This window comes from Mesocricetus auratus, unplaced genomic scaffold, assembly GCF_017639785.1.
Source record: "Mesocricetus auratus isolate SY011 unplaced genomic scaffold, BCM_Maur_2.0 Super-Scaffold_100011, whole genome shotgun sequence".
NCBI classification, from domain to species: domain Eukaryota; kingdom Metazoa; phylum Chordata; class Mammalia; order Rodentia; family Cricetidae; genus Mesocricetus; species Mesocricetus auratus.
Window position 1 is genome coordinate 74,290,977 of NW_024429195.1, and position 27,759 is coordinate 74,318,735.

The window sequence follows — 27,759 nt, forward strand, 5'->3', positions numbered from 1 at the left end:
TTTCTCAAGACAAGTTTTTTCTTTAAAAAGCTCACAAAATCTAATGTTTTAAAGAAGAATTCTCTGAATTGATTTCCCTAGTATTAAGAGTAAAAATAGGCCTAGGGAATTGTGGCCATTCTTAGAAGTAAATAGCCTGGAGGGGCGGTAGTAGCACAAGCCTTTAATCCCAGCACTTGGGAGGCAGCAGAAGGTGGATCTCTGTGAGTTCGGGGCCCTCCTGGTCTACAGAGTGAGTTCCAGGACAGCCAGGGCTACACAGAGAAATCCTGTCTTGAAAGACCATTAAAAAAAAGAAGAAGAAGAGTAAGTGCTCTGTTTATATTGTCAAGAAAGAAGCCTACACAACCCTAAGACAGTTAGGACTGCTCAAACCATAGCAACAAGAACAAGGCTCTTGGGTCAGGGACTGCATTGCTGCCACGGGTCTAAGCAGAGAGTGTTTGAAAAGAGATGAGTTCTACAGAGCATTGGCAGTTCCTGTTCCTTCAGCACACCAGTGCTGTGTTGGGCTCAGGCACGTCTGATGTGCCTGACCACAAGGAAGTCCATTAAAGATCGTCAGATTCTGGGATTGTGACTGAATTCTTTCGCAGTGATTCTAATGAAAACGCAGTTGGAGAAAGCGGCCTGGATTCTGGAATATGTTCCATTCTGTATTTCTCGATGTATGGTGCAGCAACTTCCCAAACCTGAGAGGCAAGGAAGGAACAAAGTCAAAATACGGACAAGGTTGTTTCCACACGCTGTGATGAAACGTGAGCTTCGCCCCGGAATCAAAGCCCCCTCCCAGCTGTCCAAACAGCTTGCTTGCTTATTTTGAGCCATTTGACACAGAGTCTGTGTCAATTAATTGCTTGATACATTAAAGGATTTTAAAACACAAAGTCCAAAACCAAGCTCACGTTGTAAAGGTTTTTAAGCTGCTTCTTACTCCACAGCAAAACAAGCAAATCCACAAAACCCAAACAGAACCTTGGCAGCTCAGAGCAAAACTCCGGACAGATGCTTACTCTCTGGTATGGTAGACATGACAGCGCACAAGACTTGGAAGCTAAAAGATGGCACAGTGAATTCCTCAAGGTTGTGTTTCTATGCAAATATGGCCATAAGCACCACCTGGGACAAACTAGAGTCACCTGAGAACTATGGGATGGAAGCTGAGCTTGCATGCGATGCTAAGGCTGTCTCACACATGGCCAGGTTTTCTTCCTCATCTGCCAACCTTTTGTTGTTGTTGTTGTTTTTGTTTTTTGAGACAGGGTTTCTCTGTGATTTTGGAGGCTATCCTGGAACTAGCTCTTATAGACCAGGCTGGTCTCAAACTCACAGAAATCAGGCTGTCTCTGCCTCCTGAGTGCTGGGACTAATGCCAGGTGTCAGTGGCACATGCCTTTAGTGCCAACCTATTTTCTTAAGTCTCCATTTTTGGTTTGTAGTTTCCTTTCTTTCCGCTAGTGGCCCCTGACATCCAGGGAGTCTTTACCATTCTAGGAACTCACAACAAAATATACTCTTAGCTAGTGTGGTAGATCCTGCCTGAATCCTAACTCCCTTGGTTCTGGAATATACTAAGGAAGAAGTTTGCCATTAGCTTGAGGCCGGCATGAGCTGGCCTGAGCTACATAGCATACTGTCTAAAACAAACCCAAAAAAGAACATGTATTCTTCATAAGCTAACCCTCACGGACAACGTGTCCCCTCAAAGGATATATATAGGGTGTCCGAGATCAGAGATGTGAAGTTTAAAGGGCAAGTTTGTTCCCCCAGAACAGAGTCACGGCTCTAAGGGAATGAAATGAGTTCAGGAAATGGGACACTAATGACTCAAAAGGTTTAAAGCATTAAAAAAAAGTGTGAATTTCTATCTAAATATATGTGACATATATGTAAGAGGTATATATGTGTTACATACATATACATCTATATTAGACACATATAGATACATATGTAAAATATACACACATATTAATTTGCGTAGGATTATGCATTTTTATATGTATGTATTTTAAAATATGTCCCAGTCTTTTATGCATCTGTATCAGTCAGTTGATACAGTCTATATGTGGCCAACATAACCAAAGGAGATAATCAGTTAAAAAAACCTATCTTGCCAAGCCAGGCAGGTGAAACCTGGGACTTCACAGTGTGTTCTTCACTTGGTGGTGGCAGCTATGTGAAAGTCTGTTGACATGGCAGATGACATCTTAGAGAAGGGGAATGAGCTACCACCCTCATAGTCTCCTCTTGACTACCGTCTCCACACTCCATTTAAAGCCAATTTCCGCTTCTAATTCTTCCATAGTCAGTATTTAGGTTCAAGCTGGGCCTTTGGGGAACTACCAAATGGCTTTTAGTCACCTTGGAAATCAACTCTCTACCCTCGTGTTCTACTCCTAGGAATGATTAGGAGAGAACAGCTAAGAGCAACTCTCCACGCCCAGCCTTACTTTACTTTCCCACAGCCAGAAAGAGGTCAGCTTGCCTTTTGCTCCAGGAGTAGCCTGTGGGCTGCCTCGATGTCTGGGGCCATGAAGCGATCCTTTATCCAGGGCCTGCAGAGAAAGCAGATCAAGCCATCAGTCGCAAACCTGCCTCTGCAGAGACCCACCGTTCGGAAGTGGGTGAGTTCCCATTTCAGGCCTGTTGATTTTACCTGACTACAGAGCGCACCAGGTCATACACCTTCTCCAGCGGAGTGGTCGTTTTCAGGGGGCGTAGAAACTCTATGCCCTGGCAGGCAGCAAGAAGCTCAATGGCCAGTACTAAAAGAGTATGGAAACAATGGTAGGTTAAAGCCTGGCCTCATTCTTATGGAGTTGAACCCACCTAGAGTAGCAACTGTTAGGAGTCAACTACACAGACAGCTGGTCTCCTGTGTATTGATAGAATAGCCTTATCACCGAACTTTCAGTTTTTTGTTATTGTTTTGTTTTGAGACAGGGTCTCAAGTATCCCAGGCTGGCCTCCAACTCATTCTATAGCTGAGGAAGACCTTTAATTCTCAATCCTCCTGCCTTCATCTCCTAGTGCTGGCATCCCAGGTATGCACCTATGACAACCAGTTTATGTGGTGCTGGGATTGAACCCAGGCCTGTGCATGCTAAGGAAGGAAGGACTGTATCAACTGAGCTGTAGATAGCTCCAGGCCTGAGTTACTTTTAATTTAAACCTCTTTTTGGGGAGGGGTGCTGAGAGAATGTTTCACTGTGTAACAGCCTTGGCTGTCCTGGAACTCACTTTGTAAACCAGGCTGGCCTTGAACTCACAGAGATCTTCCTGTCTCTGTCTCCCAAGTGCTGGGATTAAAGATGTACGCCACCACCACTCAGCTTAAACCTCTTTTTTTTTTTTTCTAACCTCCTGGTTGTTTCTTCATGAATGAGCTAGAGAATTGAAAACATTTACCAGGATATATTACCAGTCCTCCTAACTCACTAAGGGGTTGCCCATTAGGCCTCATTGGCACAATCTGCCAGCTCCCCCTTTCACCAAGGCTTGTCAGCTAGTGGATGTGTCATGTGGATGGGGGGGTCTACATGAGTACCCCATCCCTGCTTGGAGTCCCAATTTTACTAATGATGTGACACTTCTGGTGGAGTAGATTATTTATTCTCTCCTTTGTGGCCTTTCTGTACTCATCTGAATTTGTCATGTGCTTCATTAGCCGAAAGGGCCAGAAGTGAAATAGTTTTAATAGACCATGTGGGCTAGCCACGGTGAACTGAAGTTCTCAGCGGGGTGTGGTGGGGAGCCACGCCTACGCTAAAGATTCTGAAAAGCTAATGGGCTGATTAGGACACAGTGACTGTTGAGGGCTGGAATGCTGCAGATCCAATCCGAACCATCTTGGGTCATCATTCGTCCACTTAATAGCCATCCACAGATTATCTCTGTGTTCGATATACCGTCCTCATGCCTACTGTGTGAAAACCTCTGGGATACATTAACTTAGCATATCAGCATCTCCCTCCAACTCCCAAGCTAAGAATGGCACCAAATAGCATTTGAGGCTATGACAGAGAATTCTCTGCTCTGCAGTAACCCACCTACCTGATGCTCCCACCAATGTGCCTGGATTTAGGATGCTCTTTTGTTCTGGAACTACAGAAACTTCACAAATGGCTACCATGTTGGAACATGAAACTTGGGGCAACCTAAATGACCTAAATCTGTGTTCCTGAGCCACAACCATTCACAGAACAAACCGCCTCTGATCCCCTCTGGGGTGAGAGCTGTTTCTTACATTGATGGGGAATAATGAAGATAGTGGACTTGAACCTGGGTTTAGATCTCATCACTGACATTGAGGCTGTGCAGCTTTGGGAACACCGACCTCTGCTTTGGTGGCAGAGCTGTCAAATGGGACTACCGTACATGCCTCCCTAGGGAGACAATGGGTCACAAGATCAGGTTCAGGTGGAGAGTGTATGAAGCATATTAGTAACATGTGCTATTACCTCCAAAGAGCAGCGGTGTTGTGACAGGTACAGATGCAGACAGAACATGACAGGGGAGCACACGTTTGAAAGACGAGCATGAAACACTTAGAAAACCCTAAGTTACTGCTTGTGACACATTTTGCCCCCCCCCCTCCCCTAAGCCCATGAGCTGTGCGCTTTGGGGCATCTTCATCCATCTGGGTGCATTTATACAGTGCTTTTTAAAAAGAAGCCCAATGGCCACCCTAACTGTGCAAACTGTCATCCAAGCAGCTTGAAAATATCTGGGGGGGAATCATGGCAATGCCATCAAGTCTTAGAATTAATTTCTTCTTAGTGGAATTCACGTGAATTAAAACTATCCTAAGCATGTAGCTTTTAAGCCTTCAATAGGGGTGCTTCTATCTTTATAATGACAGAGGTTAAGTATAGAGTAAGGGTCAGGGCGGTGGGGGAGGGAAGGGAATCCTAAGGTAGGGGAAATAAAATATATTGTTATGGAGAGACAGGGCGAGGGACAGCAATGGGAGGATTAAACAGAGAAGGGGAAGGGAGGAAATATGGGGAGAGTCAGCAAATACTAAGGACCATTTGAGGGGTCATTTGGAAGCCTAGTACAACAGAAGCTTCTTAAGACGTATAATATATGTGCATATATAATACACACACATATATATGAAAGAAATCTAAATGAAATCACCAAATAATGGGAGAGATAATGTCCCAACTGCTGGACTTCTCACACCAGTAAGTGAAACCTCCAGTGCCAGGAATGGGCTACATCTAATGGAGTTGTTGCCCCAAGGAATCCCATAGAAACTCCCAAACAATTCAGGCTATTTCCAAGGCTACTGGTAACTTTCCATAAACTGCCGGTAAGGCCCTATTGCAGAAGACAACACCCACAACTCTCTTTGAATGTGGGGAGTTGAGCTGGTGCCTAACTGGAGCCTTTGCCCCTACTGGCTAGGAGTCACTGCACTGGAATGTACTCTGCACGGCACTGGAGGAGAAAGCCAAACTAACACCAAGCCAGCTGTAAGCCCTCAGTCCACAGTATGATCTGTCTGCACGACACGCTGGTGGAATAGTGGTATCAAAGCAGTAACCAGCCACTTTCTGATTGGATTCAAGACCTAGTCCATGAGATGAAGCCCACGCCTGATCCTGCTCAGATGGCAAAATCCCTGAGACTAGAGAGGCCATGGCCCTAGAGAAAACCAGATACTATTGTTCTAATAAAGGAACATAGCCATAAATTACTCCTAATGACGTTCTGCTACACCCACAGATTAGCATCTCACTTAGCCATCATCAGAGAAGCTTCCTCCTGGAGTACAAAGAAACTAATGCAGACACCCACAGCTGGACAATGTGGAGAGTGAGAGACTTTGGAACACTCGGTTCTACATGGGAACCTCCTCCCTCGCGCCTTAGGGGGTTTTACAGAAGAGGAGGCAGAATGGGGATGGAAGACACCAAGGAAACAGTGCCTTCCAGATACAACAGAACAACAGAACTGGCAGTATGCTTAGGGCTGCACAGGTTCGAGCCAGAACTAAGAGAGAGAGAGACAGACAGAGACAGAGACAGAGACAGAGAGACAGAGAGAGACAGAGACAGAGAGGGAGACAGAGAGACAGAGAGAGACAGAGAGACAGAGACAGAGAGAGACAGAGACAGAGAGACAGAGAGACAGACAGAGACAGAGACAGAGACAGAAGACACAAGCCCCCATCCCTAACCTAGAAGCTGTCTCCAATTGTCAACTGCTTGCAAAGGAAAAAGTTTTCTTCAAGGGAACATCACTGTGTATACAAACCACACTTAAGGAAGACCCATGCTCAGCACTAGACAACAAACACAGATGAACTCAGTGTTATTGTTGGAGCTGCTTTTGTGTTTCCATGGATTTTGTGTATGTGTGTATGTATCTCTGTGTGTATGTGTGTCTCTGCCTTTGTATGTGTATCTCTGCATGTATATGTGTGTCTCTGTGTATGTGTCTCTGTGTCTCTCTGTGTGTATGTGTGTCTTTGCATGTGTACATGTATCTGTGTGTGTATGTGTGTCTCCACCTGTGTATGTGTGTCTCTACATGTATATGTGTATCTCTGTGTGTACATGTGTATCTCTGTGTGTGCACGTGTATCTCTGTGCCTGTGTATATGTGTCTCTGAGTGTGTATGTATTCAGGCCTTTTTCTTCTGTCTGTTTGCTTTGCTTTGTTTTACTCTGGTTTATTATTTGTTTTATTGACCTTTCTGTTTCCTAGGGAGAGAGAAAGAAGGCATGTTGTTGGATGGGTGGAGAGGATCTGGGAGGAGATGAGGGAGGGGAAACTGTGATCAGAATATGCTATATGAAAAAACATTTACTTTGAGTTAAAAAGGAATAAAACTACCCTGGGCAAATAAATGACAGCAGTCCTTAGCTATATTGCAAATGTATGTGTTCCTTAGATACATTGAAACACTCTAGTGCTTTAGACCTGACCAAGGGGCTAATTTAAATGCATGCCTTGTCTCTAGAATTGTCTTAACTTCTCACCCCTCCCTCACTTCGGAGCTCTGCTGCCCTGTGTTCTTGAAGGCGTTCCCTTTGAGGGGGTTTCCTTCCTTCTTCCAGTCGCCATTGTACTTCAAGTCCTCGTCCATTCCCATGCAACTGCTTCATCAAGGCCAGGCTCCTGCACTTCAGACTCCAGCTACCTCTACACAGAGCACTGACTGTCAGTCATCCAGCAGCTCTTCCCCGAGCTCTGGCATCTGTCCTTGGATGTCCCGTGTCATCATTGTAACGCATCCTGAAACAACCTACTTCTTGCGTACCCCTTCTCTCTCCTTCATAACAGTAATTCACACACACACACACACACACACACACACACACACACACACACACACACGCACACATACGCATGCACGCACGCACACGGCCATATGCTATTCAGGTCTTAATCATGGTTTCTCCTTTGGAGATGCCATTTCTGGTCCCCTCAGACTTGATCAGATTCTACACTTTCCTCCTGTAACTCTGCCCTTCAGCCTTTTGTTAATTACCAGAAAGAAGTCAGGTTGGCAAGCGCTTGCTTCTCTGAACAGAGGTTGGTTTCTGTAGCAGGAGATGGGTGCACCTCGCCCACTGTGTTACCTGCTGCGCTCAAGTGGCAGGCACCTTTCTGCACGGCCCACACTGGCATGCTGGTTGCTGATTCAAGGACGTGAGTGGGCATGCGATAAGCCTCTCACACTTACAGCCAGCACTGCTGGATTCCAGACTTTGAAGGTATTTGCTGGACATTTGTAATCAAAGCAAACTTAAGTAATGAGCCTGTTTGTAATACAGCTGGTTCTTAGTTACCTGTTGCTGATTTCCCTTCCATGTTATAAAAAGAGAGAACAGCACTGATGGACTAGGTAACCACTTACCGCCACGCGAACATTTGAGCAATATATCTGAACCAGGTGCTTCTATCCGTATGGCCAAGGCAGAGGAGATCCTTGGCGTTGTGGAAAGACAAACCAGCCTAACTGTACCAGAGGCACTGAGTGCTATCAGAATGAAACAGAACAAAATACAACAAAGGAAAAATGCAGGCTGCTGTTCTAGCTGAGCCAAGGAAGATATGTGAGGCGTTTGGGCAGCTGTGTGATGGAGTGAGAAGGAACCAGAAGTCCCTAGAGTTAGAGCTGCAGGTAATGTGTTCGCTGGCACCACAGGCTGACACTGATACTGCAGTTCTGGGAAGGAGAGGGCCTGAGAGAAGGGGCATTGAGGGGCAGATGCCAGATCGTGCCAGGCTTCTAGGCCTAAGGAAGTGGGGTGGATATGGTTTTGAGTGCTGGAAAGTAACCGGCAAGTTTCCAGCTGGGGCATGGTGTGGGCTAAATTACATTTGCAGATAGATGCTCGCCCTATTTTGTAATGTGTGGCAGCTGCATAAGATAGGAAGGAGGAGGAGGTGATGACTTGATCTGCTGTGTCTGCAAGCTGGTGCTGAAGGGTTAGTTACATAGGAGAGGTGGGGATAGATAAGGGCAACTCTTCAGACGTTTGGTCAGAGCTGCGTGTCAAGTGGGGAGCCATCGGGTGTGTGGACATTTAGATAAACACTGTGGTAGACAGGAAACAAGTGTGGCTGAGGGGAAATCACTGATAACGTGAGTTAGGTGAAGACGACACCATAGTCATGTTCATGTGCACGGGGAAAACCCCCACACAGAGAACTGCAGGAAGCTAAGGAGTGCGGCAGCAGGAAATAAATATTCCCCAAGGAGAAACGCACCAACCGGATGTCCCGTACCAAACACCCCGGAAACATACATACATTAACGTTATACAGACCTGGCAGGCTATACCTAGGAATATATATGTGTATACATATATGCATGTAACAACAATGAAAAAAGAGGTCATGGCTTTAAAAGAGAGAAATGAAGGGTATATAAGAGGGTTTGGAGGAGGAAAAGGAAGGGAGAGATGCTGTAATTATCTCAAGGAAATACTTATTTTTAATGGTGTGTGTGTGTGTGTGTGTGTGTGCATGTGTGTAGATGGAGGCCAGAGGTGGCAGATGCCTCTAGAGTTGGAGTTACAGGCAGCTACCTGACATAGATTCTGGTAACCAAACTTAGTTCTCTATAAGGGTATTAAATGGTCTTAATCACTGAGCCATCTCTCCAGCCTGGAACTATTTGTATTGAAGAGAGAAAAACTATATGTGAACAGCAGAGAGATTTGCTTGAAAATAATTTGGGAAAACAAAAACCAGGAGGCAAATGTTTGGGCCTTTGAATCAGTTGTGGCTTGCTAGGGTTCATGGTTCTCTTCTCTGCACTTTCAGATACTAAACCAGACAAACAAACCCCCACCTCATTAAAATGGAGCTCTACAAAGAGTCAGGTTATCTCCGCATAGCTCCTTAGTTCTTAATCTTCAGTGAGGGACACAGTCACCTAGAAAGCTCTTTCATCACAGTCCCCTCTTCTCTCTAGTGTTTCTGGGAGCGGCCAGAGGACCCAAGTTTCAAATGAGTTTCTGAAGAAGACTGCTTTTGTGGGCAGTGATTCCATTCTGAGAATGACCCAGAAAACTAGTTTACCAGTGAGGTCTGCCTCCCAGTGCAGGCTTTACCTTGCTCTACATGCTCGATGACCCTGAGGGCCTTCCTGGCTGCCCATCCTCCCATGGAGACGTGGTCCTCCGTGGCGGCGCTGGTGGAGAGTGAGTCCACGGATGAAGGGTGGCACAGAGCTTTGTTCTCAGAAACTGCAAGAGATCAGTGCAAGTGAGGCAACATCCCTAAAAAGAAACGCTGCCAAAATATTACACGGCTCCCCCAAAGTCTTCACAGCATGGAAGGACCACTCCAGGGGCTCTTGACCATGACCCAAGCACCGGGTGGTTCAGAGCCACGGTGGAAAAACACATGGGTCAATGTTCTCCCAACGTGGGGAGGGTCCTAAGATCCCGGTGAGTTCTGAGATAAGGTGGCAATGAGAATGTGAGAATGCTCATACTACAAACCATGCCAAGAACACTAGAAGCATTTGGCATGCCCAGGAGATGGGTGGGGATGGGGTGGGGTGGAAGCGTGATGGATGAGTTCAGCTACTCAAGAACAATTTGCTCACATCGGGAGAAGAGCCACATTAGCATTTAGGGACAGCATGGAGAACCAATGCTGGGCCTGCAGATCTTGAGCAATACTGAGTAACTGAGATGATTCCAAGACCATGCAAGTAGGTGTTTCGGGCTTGAAGGAGGTCTTCATTGATAAGCAGCAATGTCTAGACAGTGAGGGGCATCTATACTGGGGTCTCTCAAGCCCAAGTTCCCACATTAGTCAATAATCTTGCTACACTGCAGATACTGAGTTTGGGATGGGTTCTGAGTTCCCAGTGCTTTAATAAACTCCCGTGTGATGCCATATGGCATCCTTCACATGCCACGCTGAAGACTATACCTTAAGGAACAAAGACCCAAGTCACCAACCAAGTTCCCAGTTCTAGATGTTAGGAAAGGTCAAACTCAAAGTCTTTTCTCTCTTCTACTGACCTAGAAAATAGCTTCTGCTCTTTACTATGATGTGAGACATTGGTTCTCAACCTGTGGATCGTGACCCCTGGGGATCAAACAATCCTTTCACAGGGGTCAGCTAAGACCATCAGAAAACATGGGTATTTACATTATGAATCATAAAAATACCAAAATTACAGTTACGAAGCAGCAATGAAAATAATTTTAGGGTTGGGGGTCACCACAACATGAAGAACTATATTAAACGGTTGCAGCTTTTGGAAGGTTAAGAACCATTGGCATAAGGGATCCTACCCTTCCAGCATCTAGGTTTAAACTGGGGGACCAGTTTTGTCCTGGCTTGTACAAGATATCTCAGGTTCTGGCACTAAAAATTGTATCCTGGTAAAATAAAACGAGGGTTGTGCTGACAGGAACCTTTATAGAAAGCACAAACTTACAAGTAAGTTTTACAAAGGTAAAAGGATGACTAAATAAATAAACGAAGCATTTTCAGGAAGAACGTCCATCTTCAGTGGCAGCTTACAAGGCTGAACTCATTCAAGCCAGTCTTCCCCAAGGTCATAATCAGTTACTGTTGCCCCACGACCTCCATAAAGCGAGAGGTGTCTTTGGAAACAAGTGGAGTGAGCAAATGGATAATGCCGGGCCAAAGAAGGAGTATTAGTGGTTCTCTCTTGGTTGTATTGAGTTTTAGAGAGAAGAGTTAGCTGAGAAGAGCTTCAGGGTATATTATTGTTGGACATGGTATCACATGCCTTTAAGTCCAGCACTGGGAAGTCAGAGGCAGATAGATGAATCTAAGTTCCAGGTCAGCCTGGCCTACCTCTCAGCTAGGGCTAGCCAGCTGGAGGAACTGTCTCCCTAAAAGGGACTGTTATCAAGCAGAAATTACTATTTAGCACTCATGAGGCCAAGCAGAGATCCAACACTTTATACATATAATTAGTCCATTTAACCTAAGGCAGCCAGATTTAAGATACAGTTATCATTGTGTGCTCTATGCAGCAGAGAGCTGAGGTCAACAGTATCAACCAATGAAGAGGTCTGGCACCACACTATTACAGATGGCAGATCTGGGGTTTAAATTCCACCTGATGCTTTTAATTAGCCATCATGTTATCTAGCCCTTTGAGGCAAGATTGTTGAAGAAAATACGGGATGCTCAGCTAAATTTTGAAACAAGTGGGTCCCAAGTAATTCAAATAGAGCTAGGCATCCTACATTTTTGTTTGCCAAATATGACTACTCTATTTTAGATTTGTACTGATGAACACAAGATTCTTGGTATCAACCAGCAATAGGAAGAGAGAGTGGACTCCTGAGAGCCCTGAGCAACCCCACTGTCCTAGCGACCCAGTGACCATCACACCCTCCAAGGAGCCATAGATGCAGCAGTACATCCAAGCCACCACCACGGCAACCAACAGCATGTAGGCCAGAACCCCAAGCAGCCTCATACTCACACCTGGCTGGGAAGGAAGGTTTTTCAGAACAGAAAAGTAGTTCATTGTAAGAAATGGGTATGATCTAATTGAGAAGAATGCAGAGGCAGGAAAGGTTACAGGCCCTGGTAGAATTCAAGCTCCAGGCAGTTGCTATGTAGTCTATTAAAACCATGGTAGACCCTCTTATATGGTAGAGGTCCTCCATGCAGCTACCATTAGGATTACCAGAATAATGAGAGTTAGGGAAAGATGAGGAGCCAGAAGGCCAGGCCCAACAATGCCCATACTGTTCTAGACAGAGTCCCTCTCCCTCCCCTGCCCCCCCCCCTTCTACAAGCTGGAACCACCCTATTCCATACAACCATGTCATGCAGGAAGACTAGATAGAGGGTGCTGACAGACACAGAGAAAGACAGCAAGGTAGACCAGTGAGACAGGCTGTGTTTGGGGTTACGGGTCATGAATCCATAGGGGCCCTCATCCCGGAAGACAGCCTAGAGAGGACAGCAATGCTGAGGGTAAGGAGAACCAAGGAGATGAGACCCAAGGCCAGTAGCCACCTCCAAGTGTTGTAACTTCAATCACAACCCGAATACCCAGAGAATCCTAAACCACAAGAAGGCAAAGAGATGCGAGCAGGCGATCCAAGTATGGAGGACTCATCTGGTTATGCCGAGTAGGGCAGGCCTGAATAAACAGCAGCTTATCAACCATTCCATCAAGCAGTTTAGTCATCCAACAAGGAAAACATGGCATGGCATTGCAGCAACAGGAAATAATAAGATGGGAGCTGAAGACATTAAGGACTTGGTTTTTGTCACTTAACCAGATAAGATAGAACTATCTGCCTTGTCTGTGAAGCATGTGGTTAGATAAACACTTTAACCTAAAGATGTCTCTTTTGGACAATGACAAATAAGGGTTTTGTTGCTTAGTCTATTTATTTACTAATGTCTGGTTTTTCTCCATATGTCATTGAAGATTTTTAAGTTGTTTCGTATATGGCTGAGATTTTTAAAAACTTCATTTTTAATTTATAACAAGCTGATGACTTGATTTAAGTCAGCAAACTGAAAGCACCTGTTGCTAAAGTTCATAAATGATGGTGATGGTGGTGGTGGTGGTGATAAAAGAGTCCTTAGGAGTGCACAATGCTGGGTACCAATATGGCTGTGTTTGAATTCTGCTCTACATCCAACGACTGTGCAATATTGGGAAAGTCAGCTTCTGGGGTCTCCGATTAGTCACCTGGCCAGTGGAGACAATAACAGTGCCTCCTTCCCTCCCTCCTGGCATTGTTGTGACTGAGGGGAAATAAGCAAGGCCACTGGCACTAACTTTGTGGCAGACATTGTTGTGATGCATTAGTTACCTGTACCTTGCCATCTCAAATCAGAAACCAGCTCAGTTTCCAGAAGGCATGTTGCCTCTTAGAGGTGTTTTTGTTTTCAGAGCATCTTAATCTTTTAGTGAATAGTGGCTCTAATAGATTCTCAAAGTTTAAGGAATTTGGTTTGGCTCAACTTTTTGCCATCAACTATAATCATCTCTGTCTTTCTTTTCCTCTGACAGTCTTTGGGAAAAAAAGCTACATTGATGACGTTCAGATGCACCTGGGGCGATTGTCCATTTATGCCTCACGTTGCATTACTATCTTCCAGCATTACATTATTTAGGTTCTATTTTCTTAAGAAAATGGCAAGATTCAACCTGCTAGGATGTGCATGAAAGGAGCAACATCAGTGGTCACTCCAGGGCAAAGGTTCAGGCTTTCAGGGGAACCGGGAAAGCCTGTGGTGGGCAGGCTTGCATTCTGAGGCTCCTGTCCTTACCCAGGGCTGCTGCAGTGCAATGGGCTATCATGAATCCAGAGTTCAGCCCTCCTTCAGCCACCAGGAAGGCAGGCAGCTCGCTGAGGGAGGGGTTACACAGCCTTTCGATTCTTCTCTCACTGATTGCTGCAAGTTCATGGACGCCAATGGCCAAATAGTCCAGGGCCTGAAAGGACAGCTCAGTTTAGCTGGCCTGCATTGAAATGCACTTCCAGGGTCAGGAGCACACTCAGAAGCATTGAATGTACTTCCAGGGTTAGGAGCACACTCAGAGAAAGCTTACTTTGGCTGGATATTCACCATGGAAGTTTCCTCCTGAAATTGTCTCTCCTCGACTGGCAAAGACCATCTTTCAAAAAAGGTTAAGGCTTGAACATAACATTGTTGGTCACTTCAAAGGTAACTCCTACCCCCATCTGCTTATTTTTAGTATTGAAGTGGCAGTCATCGTACAGATATAAGGAAATGACAAGTCTTCCCATAAGCAGTTGTTGACAGGAACACACACACACACACACACACACACACACACACATACACCGCACACAGACATACACAGATACCACATCACACACACACACACACCACACACACACCACACACACCCTCTGAAGGTAAATTGTGTACAAGTAATTTCTCTTGAGATCAGATATGTCAACTCCCATAATTTTTCTAATCTGCCAATTTAACATTTATCGTCAGGAGCTAAAACTATGAACATGAGCCACTGGTTTGAAATCGTATTCTGTTTCCTCTGTGGAGCTGTGGACCCATGCTCTGTAGAAGAAGCTGCTGAATAGATTTGGCTCATAGCGCACTCACCAAAACGTCTGGAATAATCAGTGCTGGCACTGTTTTCCCGCTGTCCTCTGAGATCCTACAAGAGTGTTCAATAGCCAACATGTCCTGCAGACCCACTTACTTCAGCAGGAGGGAACTTTGAACTCATGGAGTGTGATCATCCCCACTGATAGTTCCAGTCTATCACGCACTTTGCTTAAGCTAGGAGGCACAAGGGCAAAGATAGTAAAAGACCCTCCATTCTGGTTCCACAAGCTTATGTTTCCCCTCTGGGCTTTATGAACAATATATTTAGCTATTTATTTACATTCATTACTAAGATTGGCATCTGTGGCCAACAATATTCAGAAGAAATATCGTGTCTATATTGAATGTGAGCAAGCTTTTTCTTGTCATTATTCCCTAAATAATACAATAAAACACCTATTTATGTAGTGTTTGCATTGTTAGGTGTCACAGGTAATCCAGAGAGGATTTAAAAGCATACAGGAAGAAGGCTATTCACAAGTAGATTAGGGACTTGAGCAAGCAAAGATTTTGCAATGGGAAGAGTGTCCTACAGCCAACCCCTCACATATACAGTCTTCTTTCTGTCCTCTGTTCCCTGCATCGACTGACTGCTGCTCTAATTTAGAAGCCAAGCATGTTGTATCATTCTCTTGTTTTCCAACTTTGTTGGTTATTAGAATTCCAGCAACTCTCGACTTCCTAACACCCAGCATTTTGCACTGAATACTTTATTAAGAAAGTGGGGAACTTTCGGCTAAAGCTCTGGCTGGGGGAAAATTAAATACAAAACTGTCATCCATATCCAGTAAATTCATGTTACTCCTTTCCCTTTTAACTGAGCCAGTATAGCATTGCCCCCGTATCAATGAAAACAAACTCATGAGTTAGATAGACCACACAGCACTCATAAAAACCATTGTTCCTTCTGGTATGAGTGACATTCATAATCCCAAGGATTATTGACTGCTCATTTGAACTCACCATGAAGCCATCTCAGAGAACATAAAACGAAATCCCAAAGGAGACTTATAAAAAAAAAAGCACACTCAAACCTGGGGTGAGAAGCCTGCCAAGCTGTTGGGTAACCCGCCATCTATTTAATCAGGGCTGAGAACCACTCTCATGTTGGTCCCTCAGTAGTTTCTCCTGTGGAATGGGAAGGAAGTGTTCTTAAGAGGGTACCTGTTTTCAAAGGCAGCGATGCCTCTGTGAAGACTGTACCCTGACTAAATATCTCAGCTTCAAAGAGAAAAATGACAACAACACGCTGTCTAGGGGAAAGTGATCCTGTTAATGGTAGAAAAAAAAAAACCCTCCACAAGGAACGAAAGCATTCTTATTGTGTGTACAGAGACCCATGTTGTGGCCTGAGTCAAACCCGTGCCAGAAAGAAACCTGAGGATGCAGAAGCCTTATGTCACTGGAAATATTTTGATGTGTTAATCTGTCATTTTCTGCTCAATGCATCCTGAATCACTAGAACCAGGATGCAGAAGGGAGGGCCAGCCTGGAGCTGGCAGAAAGGAAGGCCAGCCTGGAGCCCACAGAAGGGAATGCTAGTCTAGGATACTCTAATCACATCCTCAACAACCTCACCAGTGGGTTTTCAGTCAATGTCTTGGTGAAACATATCCACAAATGCTGCTTTATCTTTTGTGGGTCAATTTAAAAAGGGTATCATGCTAAACTCAAAACCTAAGAATCGGCTCATGTGTCTGCTTACTGACTCTGACCAAGAAGAAGCCACCAAGTGCTCAGCCTCAGGGACTTACTCATCTACCTACGAGATAGAATAATTCAGCACAGATCCTAACACAGCCAGCTAGAGAAAATTTCAAATGTGTAGAACATTCAAAAGATACAGGGTTGTCTGTAGCACTGTTCAGTTCTGTAGTAATGATGTCCTTCACAAATGCTATGGTATCATTCACCACGCCATGGATCTAAAGCACAATAAAAGTAAGGCATATTAGTAATATCCAATAAGAATGCCAATACTCTTGTAAGATACCATTTTCAGGCTCTTGCTTATAACTGCTTTGGCAGTTATGATCACAAAAAGTATAATTGGCTCCTTGAGGATATGAAGACAACTGCTAAGTTCTCAGTAAAGCAAATGAGAATAAATACATTTAAATAATACATAAAATAAATACAGAAAGTATATTAGACTGATATATAAAACACCGTGGTATAGGAGAAAGTGCCAGCCCTAGCCACAAAGAATTGCACTTCCGCGCCAGTGTTAGAATGTAGGCAAGTCATGTTTCTGATTGAAACAGAGATTTGGAAAGAAGACAACGGAAGCTAGCTTTCTGTTCATAAGAAGTAAATAAGAAACTCTAAGCATTTCTTGGACATGACTCACAGAGGTCACCCAGATGGTATAGCCATCAAGGGTCTGATGTCATGAGACATAAAGCTCACACTAAAGATGATCACAAGGAAAGCAGCCACCCTGCACTTTTCCCCAGGACAGCCATGGCACACTTCCTGGCTTCTCCCAGAAGTCCAGGAGATAAGGATCTAGTGCTATGATCTTGGACAAGGAGGTACTGAGCCCTGTTCATCAGGTCCTGGTTGCAAAATGGGAGAAAGTACCGATTTCACAGTTGGGGAACCCACTGGATTAGTATCTGGAAGACATCAACAATGGAGCCCATCATTGGGAGCCAGTCATCACTCTTAGTGGCAGGGGCTCTTACAACAGGACTCATTCTTACGGTTCAGTTAAATTTGGTAATTCTTTCCCATAGAAGTTTTTGATTAGCTTATTGTTTAATAAACTAGTCAAATAGGAGTGGGGAATTTACTCTAGGGAAAACACCCTTTTATTCTCTTGACTAGAACTTGAGTGACAAATCATTTCTTGAGGTGATTATAATTGTTCACCAGTCAGATTATGTAAAGGTTGCACCCATTTCTCACTTAAAGTTTGTCAGAGACTCATTTATAATGTTTTACATTTGATCATCAGATGATGATAAGGTATTTGAATTCTGAAAGACAGAACTGTGAACATCCCTGACTGACTGACTGTAATTTTTCTCTACGGAAGAGCCAGTGGGACTCTTCAATGCTACTCAGACATTGTAGTACATCAACATAGGAGGTCAAGATATGGGAGGTTTAGCCAACCCAGTAAGAAGTTGATAAAGACAGGAGAAACAGAAGTATAAAATACACCATTTTTAACAGTAGCAGCAGAGAGATTTGGATTACATTTGTCCATGGCATGGTTTTCTAAAACCTTACCCTTTTTCTATTGTTTTCCCTCTGAATTTGGGGAAAGAGCCTTTGTTGGTCTCTTGGCTCTTGACTTTACCTGTGGACAGCAGCGTAAGGTGTATGCATCCTGGACGCGATCACAAAACCTGTGGCTTTCTGTGCAAGGATGGGTAAGAGGAGGGAAAAAAAACAGGCAACATATTACTGGTCTCCTCAGGGCACATAGCACCAGTGAGCCCACTCAAAACAAACTTGCTCAGACCTGCGATTTCTGATGGGTGGTGATCTGAGTCCAAGAGTGACCGGAACCGAAAAGCAACTTCAATTTGCCCTCGGTGAGGGCGGACAGCGTGAATATCTGCAATCAATTGAAGGAGGCAAAAAAGTCTGAGCAGTTCTGGTATTAGAATGAATCCTGCACAGAGGGTGCAGGACCACCCACGGTGCTGGTAGAACCCTCTAAAGTCCTGGGTGTTCTCACCTGTCATGCAGGATTAAATACTTAACCCAGAGGTTAAATTTTCCTTTATCTACTTGATCGTCTCTATTGTACATGTAGGAGTACAAACTGTTTGCAGAACACACCTAGAAACTTAACTCAAGACCCTGGACCCACCCTTAAAGGAACTAGACTGAAGACCACAGAAACCATGTATAGTGGCTTAATTTGACCGAGTCATTTTTGGACATATTTTGCTCTACTTATTAACACAGAGCCTTTGACATTCATAAATTTCTAGATAAGATACAGACATTTATATCACTTTGCTTTCCCGGTTTTCTTATCAGGGCAATCATAATCTCTCTTCCACTGTCTCTTTCTGTATGTGTGCACCTGCGTGCGTGCTGTGTGTGTGTGTGTGTGTGTGTGTGTGTGTGTTTCTGTCTGTCTATACATGCATGAGCACACAAATGCTAAGTGTCTATGAATATACATATAGAAGCCAGGGAACAAGCGTGGGTGCCATTCCTTAGGGGCTGCCCATCTTCTCCTTCCCCTTAGTTTTCATTTTGAGACAGCGTTCCTCACTGGCCCAAAACTCATCAAGTAAGCTAGGCTGGCCAGCAAGCCCCAGGAATCTGCTTGTCTTCATCTCCTGAGCTCTGAGATTACAAGCACACACCACCATGCCCAATTTTTAAAAAGTCAGTTCTGGGGATCGAACTTAGGTCTTTGCACTTGCAAAACAAGATCTTCACCTACAGAGCTCTCATCAACCCCCTCCCCTTTTTTTTTTTTTAACCAGAGTCTGACTCCTAAAACAATGCCTAGTTGGCATGCTTGGGTCACCGGGTGACCTGGAGCAGGTCGCTTAGCTCTCCAGGTCAGTGTCTGTCTGCAGACTGTAATTGTTACAGGACTGAATACGGCAGAACTCAAGTGAAGCTGTGGCAGTCCTGGGTATCCTAGGAGCACCTGGGTCTTCTCGCTCTTCCCTGCCACCCACCCCCCTCCACCTCTGTGCCTACAAATATCAAGCAAGTCGCCCTGGTTGAAGGAGTAGCCACACAGAACCTGCTGACCGGTATCGAAGGCTTTGGTGGTGCCCTTCAACACCTCAAGGGTCAAGGCAGCCACAATGTCAGCCTGCCGGGCGATGGCGCTGGCTCGTTCCACAGCTTCGCAGCCCAGGGACGTGATCATCTGCGTGCCATTAATGAGCGCCAGGCCCTGTGGGGAAAGGAAGACAAGTTTCTTACTGTGCTCATCGTAATGAACCCGCAGACAAGCGGATCTGGTACAGTCTGCTTTTGTAGGAGAGAACCGAGCCAGCCGGCTGAGCCGTGGGTCTGTGAGTTTTCGCAAGTGTGGACCAGTGGTGCACATTCGTGATCTTGAGTGGCATCACATCTGGAATCACCAGCACAGATCAGGCCAAAGGGTACCTGACGACTGTCCCCCTGTCAAGACAGCCATGTGGCCATGCAGTGCAGAATTCGTGCAGCATCTTCAGGCCTCTGTGCTGTGTTTATTAACTTCTCACCATCATAGACAAGACATCCTCAGACTATCCTGGTCCAAAGTTGTGACTGAGAGCATCTTAAGGGGCTGACTGAGCAGATAGTATCAAGCTCCTTGGAAAATTATATTTGAAATTTATGTTCTTCGAGAAACCTCAGGGACTTGTGACATGACTAATCTTAAACATTCACGGAGAATCCCTTTCTTTGGTGAGCAACTGTCATTCAACACATAAGCTGCATTTATTTTAAGGAACCAATGAGGCTGGCATTAAGGATTAAGACAGGGCATATGTAAAGATTTGTTGATGCAAACAAGTTTTTCTTGACTGACTAACCTCTTTGGGTTTCAGAACAACTGGTTTCAACCCATGGGCTTCTAGGACCTGTTGAATGATTGAAAGCATAAACATGGTTATTGCTTGAAATACCAGCTTATTTTTTTGTTGTTGTTTTATTTGGAGCCCAGTGAAATACTTTCAGTTCCAAAGTTTGTCTCATAAAAGATTATGCCTACATAAAGTGGTTCTGGCCAGGCTCTCGGGGCCAGCATCTACGCCTCTTTAGTCGGAAAGTAGGCTTGACATTTGGATAACTTATGGATTTTTTGAACCAAGGACTCGGGTGCCTATAGAATGCATTTTGCTTTCAAGTTCCTCTGTGTTGAGCATCAAACTTTGAGACTCACCTACATATGCCCACTCTTGGGTAAGACAGGGCTCCGGGATGCCTGTCTTTATGCTTCTGCATCCAAAGCATGATCCCCAAATCACCCTCTACCCTTGTTTCTGCATCCTCTGTCTCCCACAGACCCTCAGAGTAGGGCTTGGGAGCAAATGCATGCACACCAAGGAGGAGAAGATTATGGCAACCCCTCAACTAGGTAGAGCCAGGTTCCCGAGAGGAAGGGGACAGCACGTGCTTTCTCTCGAGTAACACAAGGGTGCTGCTGCATTGAGGTTCTCCTGGAGGGGGAAGGGAAGAGGGAGCTGAAGCAGGAGAAGGACAGACCAGTGTCACCCAGTGTCACTTCATTGCGTCCGCCTCTCAGGGCCTGAGAACTTCTCTCTGCAAGGTGTTGGGCTGGGCTGGGGTGGGAGCAGCAGACTGACTGACAAGTTCAGGGAAACTAGGCCACTCATAGGTTGAAAGCTCGAGGGCATATGGAGGAAACAAATAAAACATAACCACCTCTTTGGGTGACCTGGAAAAGAGCAGAGGAGCAGAGAGGGCAGATTCCTAGAGGACTTTCCAGAAGAAAAAAAAATGGAAGACAAGGTGTTGAGGCAGCTGCTAAGCTCAGAGCACATTCCAGCTGCGGCTAACTCTAGTTTCCCCTGTGGAGAGCCTTGGGAAGGGGGTGCTGTGGGGATCACACGGCAAACAACCCTGGTGAAGCCGCACTATGACTGAATTTTATCATAGAGAGGAGCAAAATGCTAGACGTTTAACTAGGATGTGTTTGGGATTGGTTTTGACTAAGGTCAGGCCGGCTGCCATGGGAAGACTAAGGAAACACTGTCCACAGAGACAGAAAGTTAGCCTGCACAGGAGACAGATGACCTGGAACCTGGATTCCACAAAGGACGGTCTAGTTTCTTCTTCCTCCTTGGTCCTATGCCCTTTTTTGTTAACTTTAAAAAATGTTTATGTTCACTGGTGTTTGCCTGCATGTCTGTGTGAGGGTGCCAGGCGTCCTGGAACTGGAGGTACAGACAGCTGTGAGCTGCCACGTGGGTGCTGGGAACTGAACTCAGGTCCTCTGGAAGAGCAGTCGGTGCTCTTAACCACTGAGCCATCTCTCCAGCCCTGGTCCTCTGTCTCTTTCACTTGCTGTTTGGGTACCTCTCACTCGTGCTCATAAAGGACACTAAATGATGTGGTAGGCTGCTCAGCTGAGCTTCGCTCATGAAGGAAACGTTAAAGCTTTGTGTAAAACATGCCTTTCTGACGAGCTCATTCTAGAGACCACACCTCTGTCTTTCACAACTCCCACCTGTAAGATGCAAGCTCCCCAGTACAATTGTGACCTAGTTCAACCTCCACAGTGGGCGCCAGCAGCCTTCTGAGTGCAGAATAAATTCCTGAAATTAAAACGAGTGACTGTACGTTCCCATCTAGATCCACAGATCTTGAATGCTGGCAGGGGAATGTGGAAGCCAATATCCTTCCTAGTTTGACTCCAAGGCTTGAGTTGACTCGTCTGTACCTGGACAGCCATGAAGACTAAGTGACGAATCACACACTAGCGTCTCCTGGCTCCGGCTGAGAATACCTACGCATGAAGCCGTTATGTGAGGCTTACATATTTAGCGTCAGCCCAGCCACTCTTCGGGGACCACATCTTTCCTTCTCCAATGAGTCCCAGGGCTAGATGAGAGAGAGGCGCAAGGTCCCCACTGGCGCCCACAGTTCCTTTCTCGGGGACGTAGGACAGGCAGGAGGCTGCGAGAGAAGCAGGCATCAGTGACCTCTAGAGTGCTTAAGCCATTGCGGTTTGCCTTGCCAGTGAAGACAGCCCTCACTGCCGACAGGGTCTAGAGTCACTTTGTAGCATACATATCCAAGAATGACCGTTCCTCAGGCACAACTAATGCTTAAGAGAAGCAGCTGAGCCAGGCGGTGGTGGCTCATACCTTTAATCCCAGCAGTCAGGAGGCAGAGGCCAGTGGATCTCTGAGTTCAAAGCCAGCCTGGTCTCAGAGAGAGTTCCAGAACAGCTAGGGCTACATAGAGAAACCTTGTCTTGAATAACAGAGAGATAGAAAGAGAGAAGCAGCTGAGTTGTGATGAAAGAGGGGAGTGTGGAAAGAAGGAGAAAAGAAGAAAGAAGAAGAAGGAAGGAAAGGAGGGAGAGGAAGAGAGGAAGGAAGGAGAGAAAAATGGGGACAGGCATCCAGTCGGAAGCACCTGGTGCTCATGCTGTCACGACCCCACTCCTAGGATTCTACCGGTATCTCAGAAACACAACCATAAGTTAGCTGTTGATCATCACATTCTGGTTTATAAGAGCAAAAATTTAGAAATAATCAAAATACAGAATTAAGGGACATTTATGTGATTATATGTAATCATTAAAGGCTGTTGGAGAATGCTTAAAAACTGTGTTTACTTTAAAAGTCATGGATGGTTCTAGAAGGACGTGGCACACTGAAGTACTATTAACAAATTTCTTTAACAAGAAATTCACAGAATTTCTCTCTTTCTCTGTCCAATTACCACCCCATACACTGATCACTTATGCATACACATGTACTATTTTTTAGAAATTTCCCCAAAAGTTACCCCCCAAAAGGAGGCTTCTGTTTCCTAAAATGAAGTCCTGATGGTGATTGTTTCCACAGCTGTTGCTAAATGATGTCAGTTAGACACATCAGTGCCAGCCTGGGCCAGATTCCAGACTATAGCCGACTTGGGCAATTTCCGGAGTAGCAGGGATCCAGAAATGCCTTAAACGCATCCATCATAGCACGGGTGTGTTCAAGGTTGGAGTTCAACCATCTTGGGTTTGAGGCTTGGGGTGCAGCAGAGCTTGTAGGTGAGTGCTGTGATCACCAGCCCTATGACCTGTAGACTGTGACCTTCACTCCTGTGCCATGTGCATAAGAACCCAAGCATCTGGTCTTCTCTGCATGACATGAGAGCTTATCTCTTGTTTGTTTTTGGTTTTTGAGACAGGCTTTCTCTGTGGCTGTGAAGGCTGCCCTGGAACTCGTCCTGTAGACCAGGCTGGTCTCGAACTCACAGACCTGCCTCTGCCTCCTGAGTGCTGGGATTAAAGGCGTGAGCCACCACCGCCCAGCTGAGACCTTATTTCTTTTCCCATCACTTTCCCACAAGGATCCCTAGGATTCCCATTGACCTCGTGTTTTACCCTTTGCTGTGTGAAGGGACAGCTTCCTGAGCCTTGCAAATCTGGTCTCCCCTTTTAGGACTGGGTTGCGTTGCATCACATCCTATCCCACAACGGCTTCATGGCTAAGTCAATTATTAACCTCTTCACATGTTGACCTACCTTTTTACAACTTGTCCATCATCTAGGGGGAACATTAAGAGTTCGGTTTCCCGGTTACCAACTGGAACCACTGTCTTTGGGGTGGACATAATCCAGGAATTATGTTCATGGATGATTTGGTGCAATTTCTCCTTTCATATATGGGCACCATTGAGTAGACAACTCTGTAAAGGCCTGAACGTCCTGGCATGCCTGGTGGGTCTCATGCTTATGTTAAAAGCTACCACAAGGTGGGTGGACGCTTATGGGGATAACTACAGCTACCATTCTTGCTACCTGAAAGCCGGTTTTCCTTCTGGCCAAACCCGTTTTACACTCATCTTGATTGTTTTCTTTTTAGTGTTGGCATCTAGTCATCCCAATCTACTTTTGGGGTGTGGCCAACTTCCCCAAAAGGCCAAACTAGGGATTCATTGCCTCACCATTAAATGCTTCAATAACTTGTTTCAGGGTCTCCAAGGAAATCCCGCTGTATCCTTTGGCTAAAACATTGATCCTCAAAGCCAAGAGCATCCGACACCTTTCAGGACTGAGTGGCTTCCCAACGCCTACAAAGCAGAATTATCATTTTCTTCAAGGAAAAAGAAAGCAATAACAAAGCCCTCCCCCCCTGCCAGCCCGCACCTCTTGGGGATCTCCCCACTTTTACCAGTCTTCTCTTGGCTTTCTGAAGCTGGATGGATGGTGCTCCCTGTTGCCTGTCTGGCTCCTCAAAGCCATGTCCAGACCAAGATAGAGGTCCAGGTTCTCCTTCTCAATTCCTTCCTTAGAGTCCTTCATTGAATCTTACCTGCCCAAATGCCTTCAGAATACCGCAGAGAGGCCTTGGCGAAGGCTCCTTCCGTGTGATGGGCCCAGGGCTCATCCTAACTGGTTCACGTCCCAAATGCTAGTCTTTGTTCTCTCCCCTGGATGCACACTCTCTTTGTAGGATTGGATACATGCTCCTATCTCAAGCCCATCCCTCCACCAGGCCCATTCTGCTTTCTGAGCTCTAGTGCGATGTTGGTCTAGGCTGATGCTATCTGCTTACACTCCTGCGTCCCAGCGCCCAGCCCTTGGAGTACATTTGGAACACACCAGCTGATGTGTCTGGGAGCTAGTCAAGCATGTGATCTGGTATTGGCATTACCAGAAACAATTTACCTGCAGAATGTGAACGAACTAAGTTGACCTGAAGCTCCCTGGAAGAGAAAGATGAGACCCATCTTAGTCAGACACCTTGGGTGAACACGCTCCCTCAGCTGGGATTATAAAGGGAACAACAGTTAAGACTTTAGATGGGCAGCCGCCTGCAGTGAAGGAAACAGTTGATCTGGTTCTGTCAGGATGAGCTGGGTACGCTGTTCACCAAGATACATGAGGGGCTTGGCTGTCTGCCAGGGTTGAGTGAGAATTTGTTACCCAGTGCTTGGTCTAAAGCAGCGGTTCTCAATGTATAGGTTGCGGCTTCTTTGTGGGGGTTGCATATCAACTATCCTGCAGTCAGCTGTTTACATTATGATTTACAAGGGTAGAAAATTATAGCCATGAAGTGGCAATGAAATAATGTTATGGTTGGGGGTCACCACAGCATGAACAACTGTTAAAAGAGCCGCAGCTTTAGGAAGGTGAGAACCACTGGTCTAAAGCAAGCGTTCAGCGAAGAGATCTCCGTGGAAGAGAAGTCTCCAAGTTGGGGCAGATGGGTGGTGAATGCATGCACCTGAGACTTACTGTAGCTTGTGGACAGGGATTACAGTTCTGGCAAATTTCCCAAACCCCGTGGTGATGCCGTAGACAACTGGAATAAAAAATGAGCAGACACCCTCGTGATTCAATTTAACTGAGGTGTTCCATTGGTAGGCTGGTGGGTAAAGATAACGTTAGGGCATCCCGAGGAAAAGATACCTGTTTTTTCTTTTATGATGCTGTCGATGACTTCCCTAGACTGTTGCACTTTCTTCTCAGCAACTGAGGTGAGCTAGGAAAGGTTGGCCAGAGCGAGCATGTGAAAGGCTCCCACGGCCGTTGGAAACGGAAGGGGATTGCCCTCCTTTCCCTTCCCCGCATACCTTTATCTTGTAATGTCCCTTTCCCAAGTTGACCAGATCCTCTGTGCTCAGACTGTCCCCATCTAAGGCAATGTACTGGACAAAAGGAGTGAATCACTGTGAGTCCGGGGTGGGGGTAGGGTGCTATGGGGTGGCCCTGGACACGGTCTGACGACGAAAATACTTTATTATTGTTGTGCTAACTAAGCACATGCCTGGCTTACAAGGAAACTGGGCAAGAGAAGTCAGGAAAGCAAGGCCAGGTTCCCAGACGTACCACTCTGGCCTTACTTGTGGTAGTCACTCAGGCATGCACCCCCTCTTCTTTAAGGGGGAGGGGCATCGTGGCACCGGACTTCATTTTCCGCACAAAAAGAAAAGTAGCTGGCAGCTTACCCTTTCCGGCTCCCGGTATTTGCTGTATCTGAAGCCAGGTAAAGGAGCATCCTGGCCGTGTGGAAAAGCCCGTCCCACCATGGTGCAGGCCCAGCCCCCACTGCTGACCAAAACGGAATCAGAAAGGATACAGGAAAACTCCTTCTGGCTGTGAAGGAATGAAGTCCGGAGACATTATATCGCCTTCGATGACTGAAACAAGAAGGGGACAGAGGGGCCACATTTGGGCTGCTGCCCGACCCATGCTTGGCCCCTCCACACTCTGAGTTTGCACTGCATAGCCGTGGCTGCAGGCACGCGACTTCCTGCATTTCCCCCATGGCCTTGGTGTCTTTATACAGGAAAGCAAGCAGCAGACAGGCAGGTGAGGGACATCGGTGGAAGATGAGTTTTAGCCTGCTTCCACTCCGGAAGTCACTTCTTTTAAATCTGAAATCTCAGCACCGGTCTGATAAGGTTAACCTGATGGCAGAATGATTCTGTAATTGCAAGGGGATTCAGTCTGCAGCCTTGGGTTCAAGGGCAGACTCTTGTCACTTAGGACTTGCCCCTCTCCCTACAGCTACTGCCGGCTGAGGACAAGGCAGATGAGAAGCTTAGCTTGAGGTTCCCCAGGTTGAGACTCAAGCCTATTTCTCTCACCATCTTCCCTGACACGAGGGTGACTTCCTCCAGGCCATGCCGCGGTAGTTCATCCCGTTCACCCCCCCGCGGGTCACTCACCCACTTCTATGAACTCATTGTCCTCCAAGGCCACCTCCAGCAGGTCCTCATTGTCCAACAGGCCCAGGCCCTTGCACCGTCGCACGAGGAAGCGCACTTCGTCCACCGAGGCAAAGCCACCGTTGTCAGGTTTGTTCTTCATGTAGCGGCGCACAGCCTCGCGGCCCAGCCAGCCTACAGTGAGCTTCCCATCCCGGCAGGGCACCGCCAGCCATTCCCCACGCACGTGCACCGTGTACCTAGGCATGGCTCGGCTACTCTAACAGCCCCTCTGAGCAAAGGGCCCCTGCAACCAAGTGCTGGGTCCTTCCTTGCTGTTCCAGACTGGAGAGCCTTTATCCTTTATCTGGGAGGGCAGTGCCTGCCGGGGTGTGGTTGGCAGGGAGGCTGAGAATGGATTTTCAAAACACACCCCTTCCCTCGCCTTTACTCGTTCACACTTTGAACAAATATTTATTGCTGTCTCTGGTGTTCCTTTGGCCTTTTTGGAAGTTGAACTAGGGGCTGGAGAGAGGGATAGGGGTAGGAGAGCCCACCTTCAGTGCAGCCCTGCAGGCCGAAAGAAGGGGGTCTCTTACCTCGGAGGCCTGAGCCCTGCTTGTAACCCTCCTTACTAGGGCCCCCAATTCTCTCCCCCTTTCTGAGTTCTGCCTTGAGAGCTGCTCATAAACACCATGTTCCCCTCTTCAGGGAATTACTCAATTGGTAAAACGCATCCCCTCGGTCAATTGTGACACCCGAGAGTGTGGCAATCCTCATTCATTTATTTATACAGCTCACAAAAGCATGTTGAGCAATGCCTCCCCGGACACTGATTTGTACTTCTGA

At 46.2% G+C, this 27,759-nt stretch overlaps 1 protein-coding gene across 2 annotated transcripts; it reads right to left on the reverse strand.

Annotated features, from left to right (window-relative positions):
* Positions 1 to 27,573, reverse strand: Hal (histidine ammonia-lyase). 2 transcript variants are annotated; one of them, XM_005068002.4, is made up of 20 exons: positions 26,932 to 27,573; positions 26,340 to 26,400; positions 26,209 to 26,236; positions 25,834 to 25,908; positions 25,670 to 25,742; positions 25,496 to 25,562; positions 24,926 to 24,963; positions 24,202 to 24,327; positions 22,070 to 22,209; positions 20,103 to 20,150; positions 19,327 to 19,474; positions 18,065 to 18,160; positions 17,900 to 17,958; positions 16,437 to 16,517; positions 14,048 to 14,113; positions 13,765 to 13,930; positions 9,579 to 9,713; positions 2,657 to 2,765; positions 2,486 to 2,555; positions 1 to 692 (listed from the first exon to the last, which is right to left on the reverse strand). In XM_005068002.4, the coding sequence occupies exons 1-20, from the start codon at positions 27,176 to 27,178 to the stop codon at positions 552 to 554; spliced, it is 1,974 nt and encodes a 657-aa protein (XP_005068059.1). In that variant the 5' UTR covers positions 27,179 to 27,573; the 3' UTR covers positions 1 to 551. The 2 variants fall into 2 exon arrangements, with proteins under 2 accessions (XP_005068059.1, XP_040610978.1); XM_040755044.1 differs by lacking the exons at positions 24,926 to 24,963; positions 25,496 to 25,562; positions 25,670 to 25,742; ... (2 more) ...; positions 26,340 to 26,400; positions 26,932 to 27,573 and adding an exon at positions 24,429 to 24,919.
* Between the last annotated feature and the right edge of the window lie 186 nt (positions 27,574 to 27,759).

Bases quoted from the DNA above. Each gene is read 5' to 3' on its own strand.
- Hal (XM_005068002.4), bottom strand. From the start codon at position 27,178: ATGCCTAGGTACACGGTGCACGTGCGTGGGGAATGGCTGGCGGTGCCC. The intron at 26,237-26,339 runs GTATCCTTTCTG...ACCTGGCTTCAG, and splicing joins CAGCCAGAAGGAGTTTTCCT to ATACAGCAAATACCGGGAGC. The intron at 25,909-26,208 runs GTAAGCTGCCAG...CCTTTTGTCCAG, and splicing joins AATACCGGGAGCCGGAAAGG to TACATTGCCTTAGATGGGGA.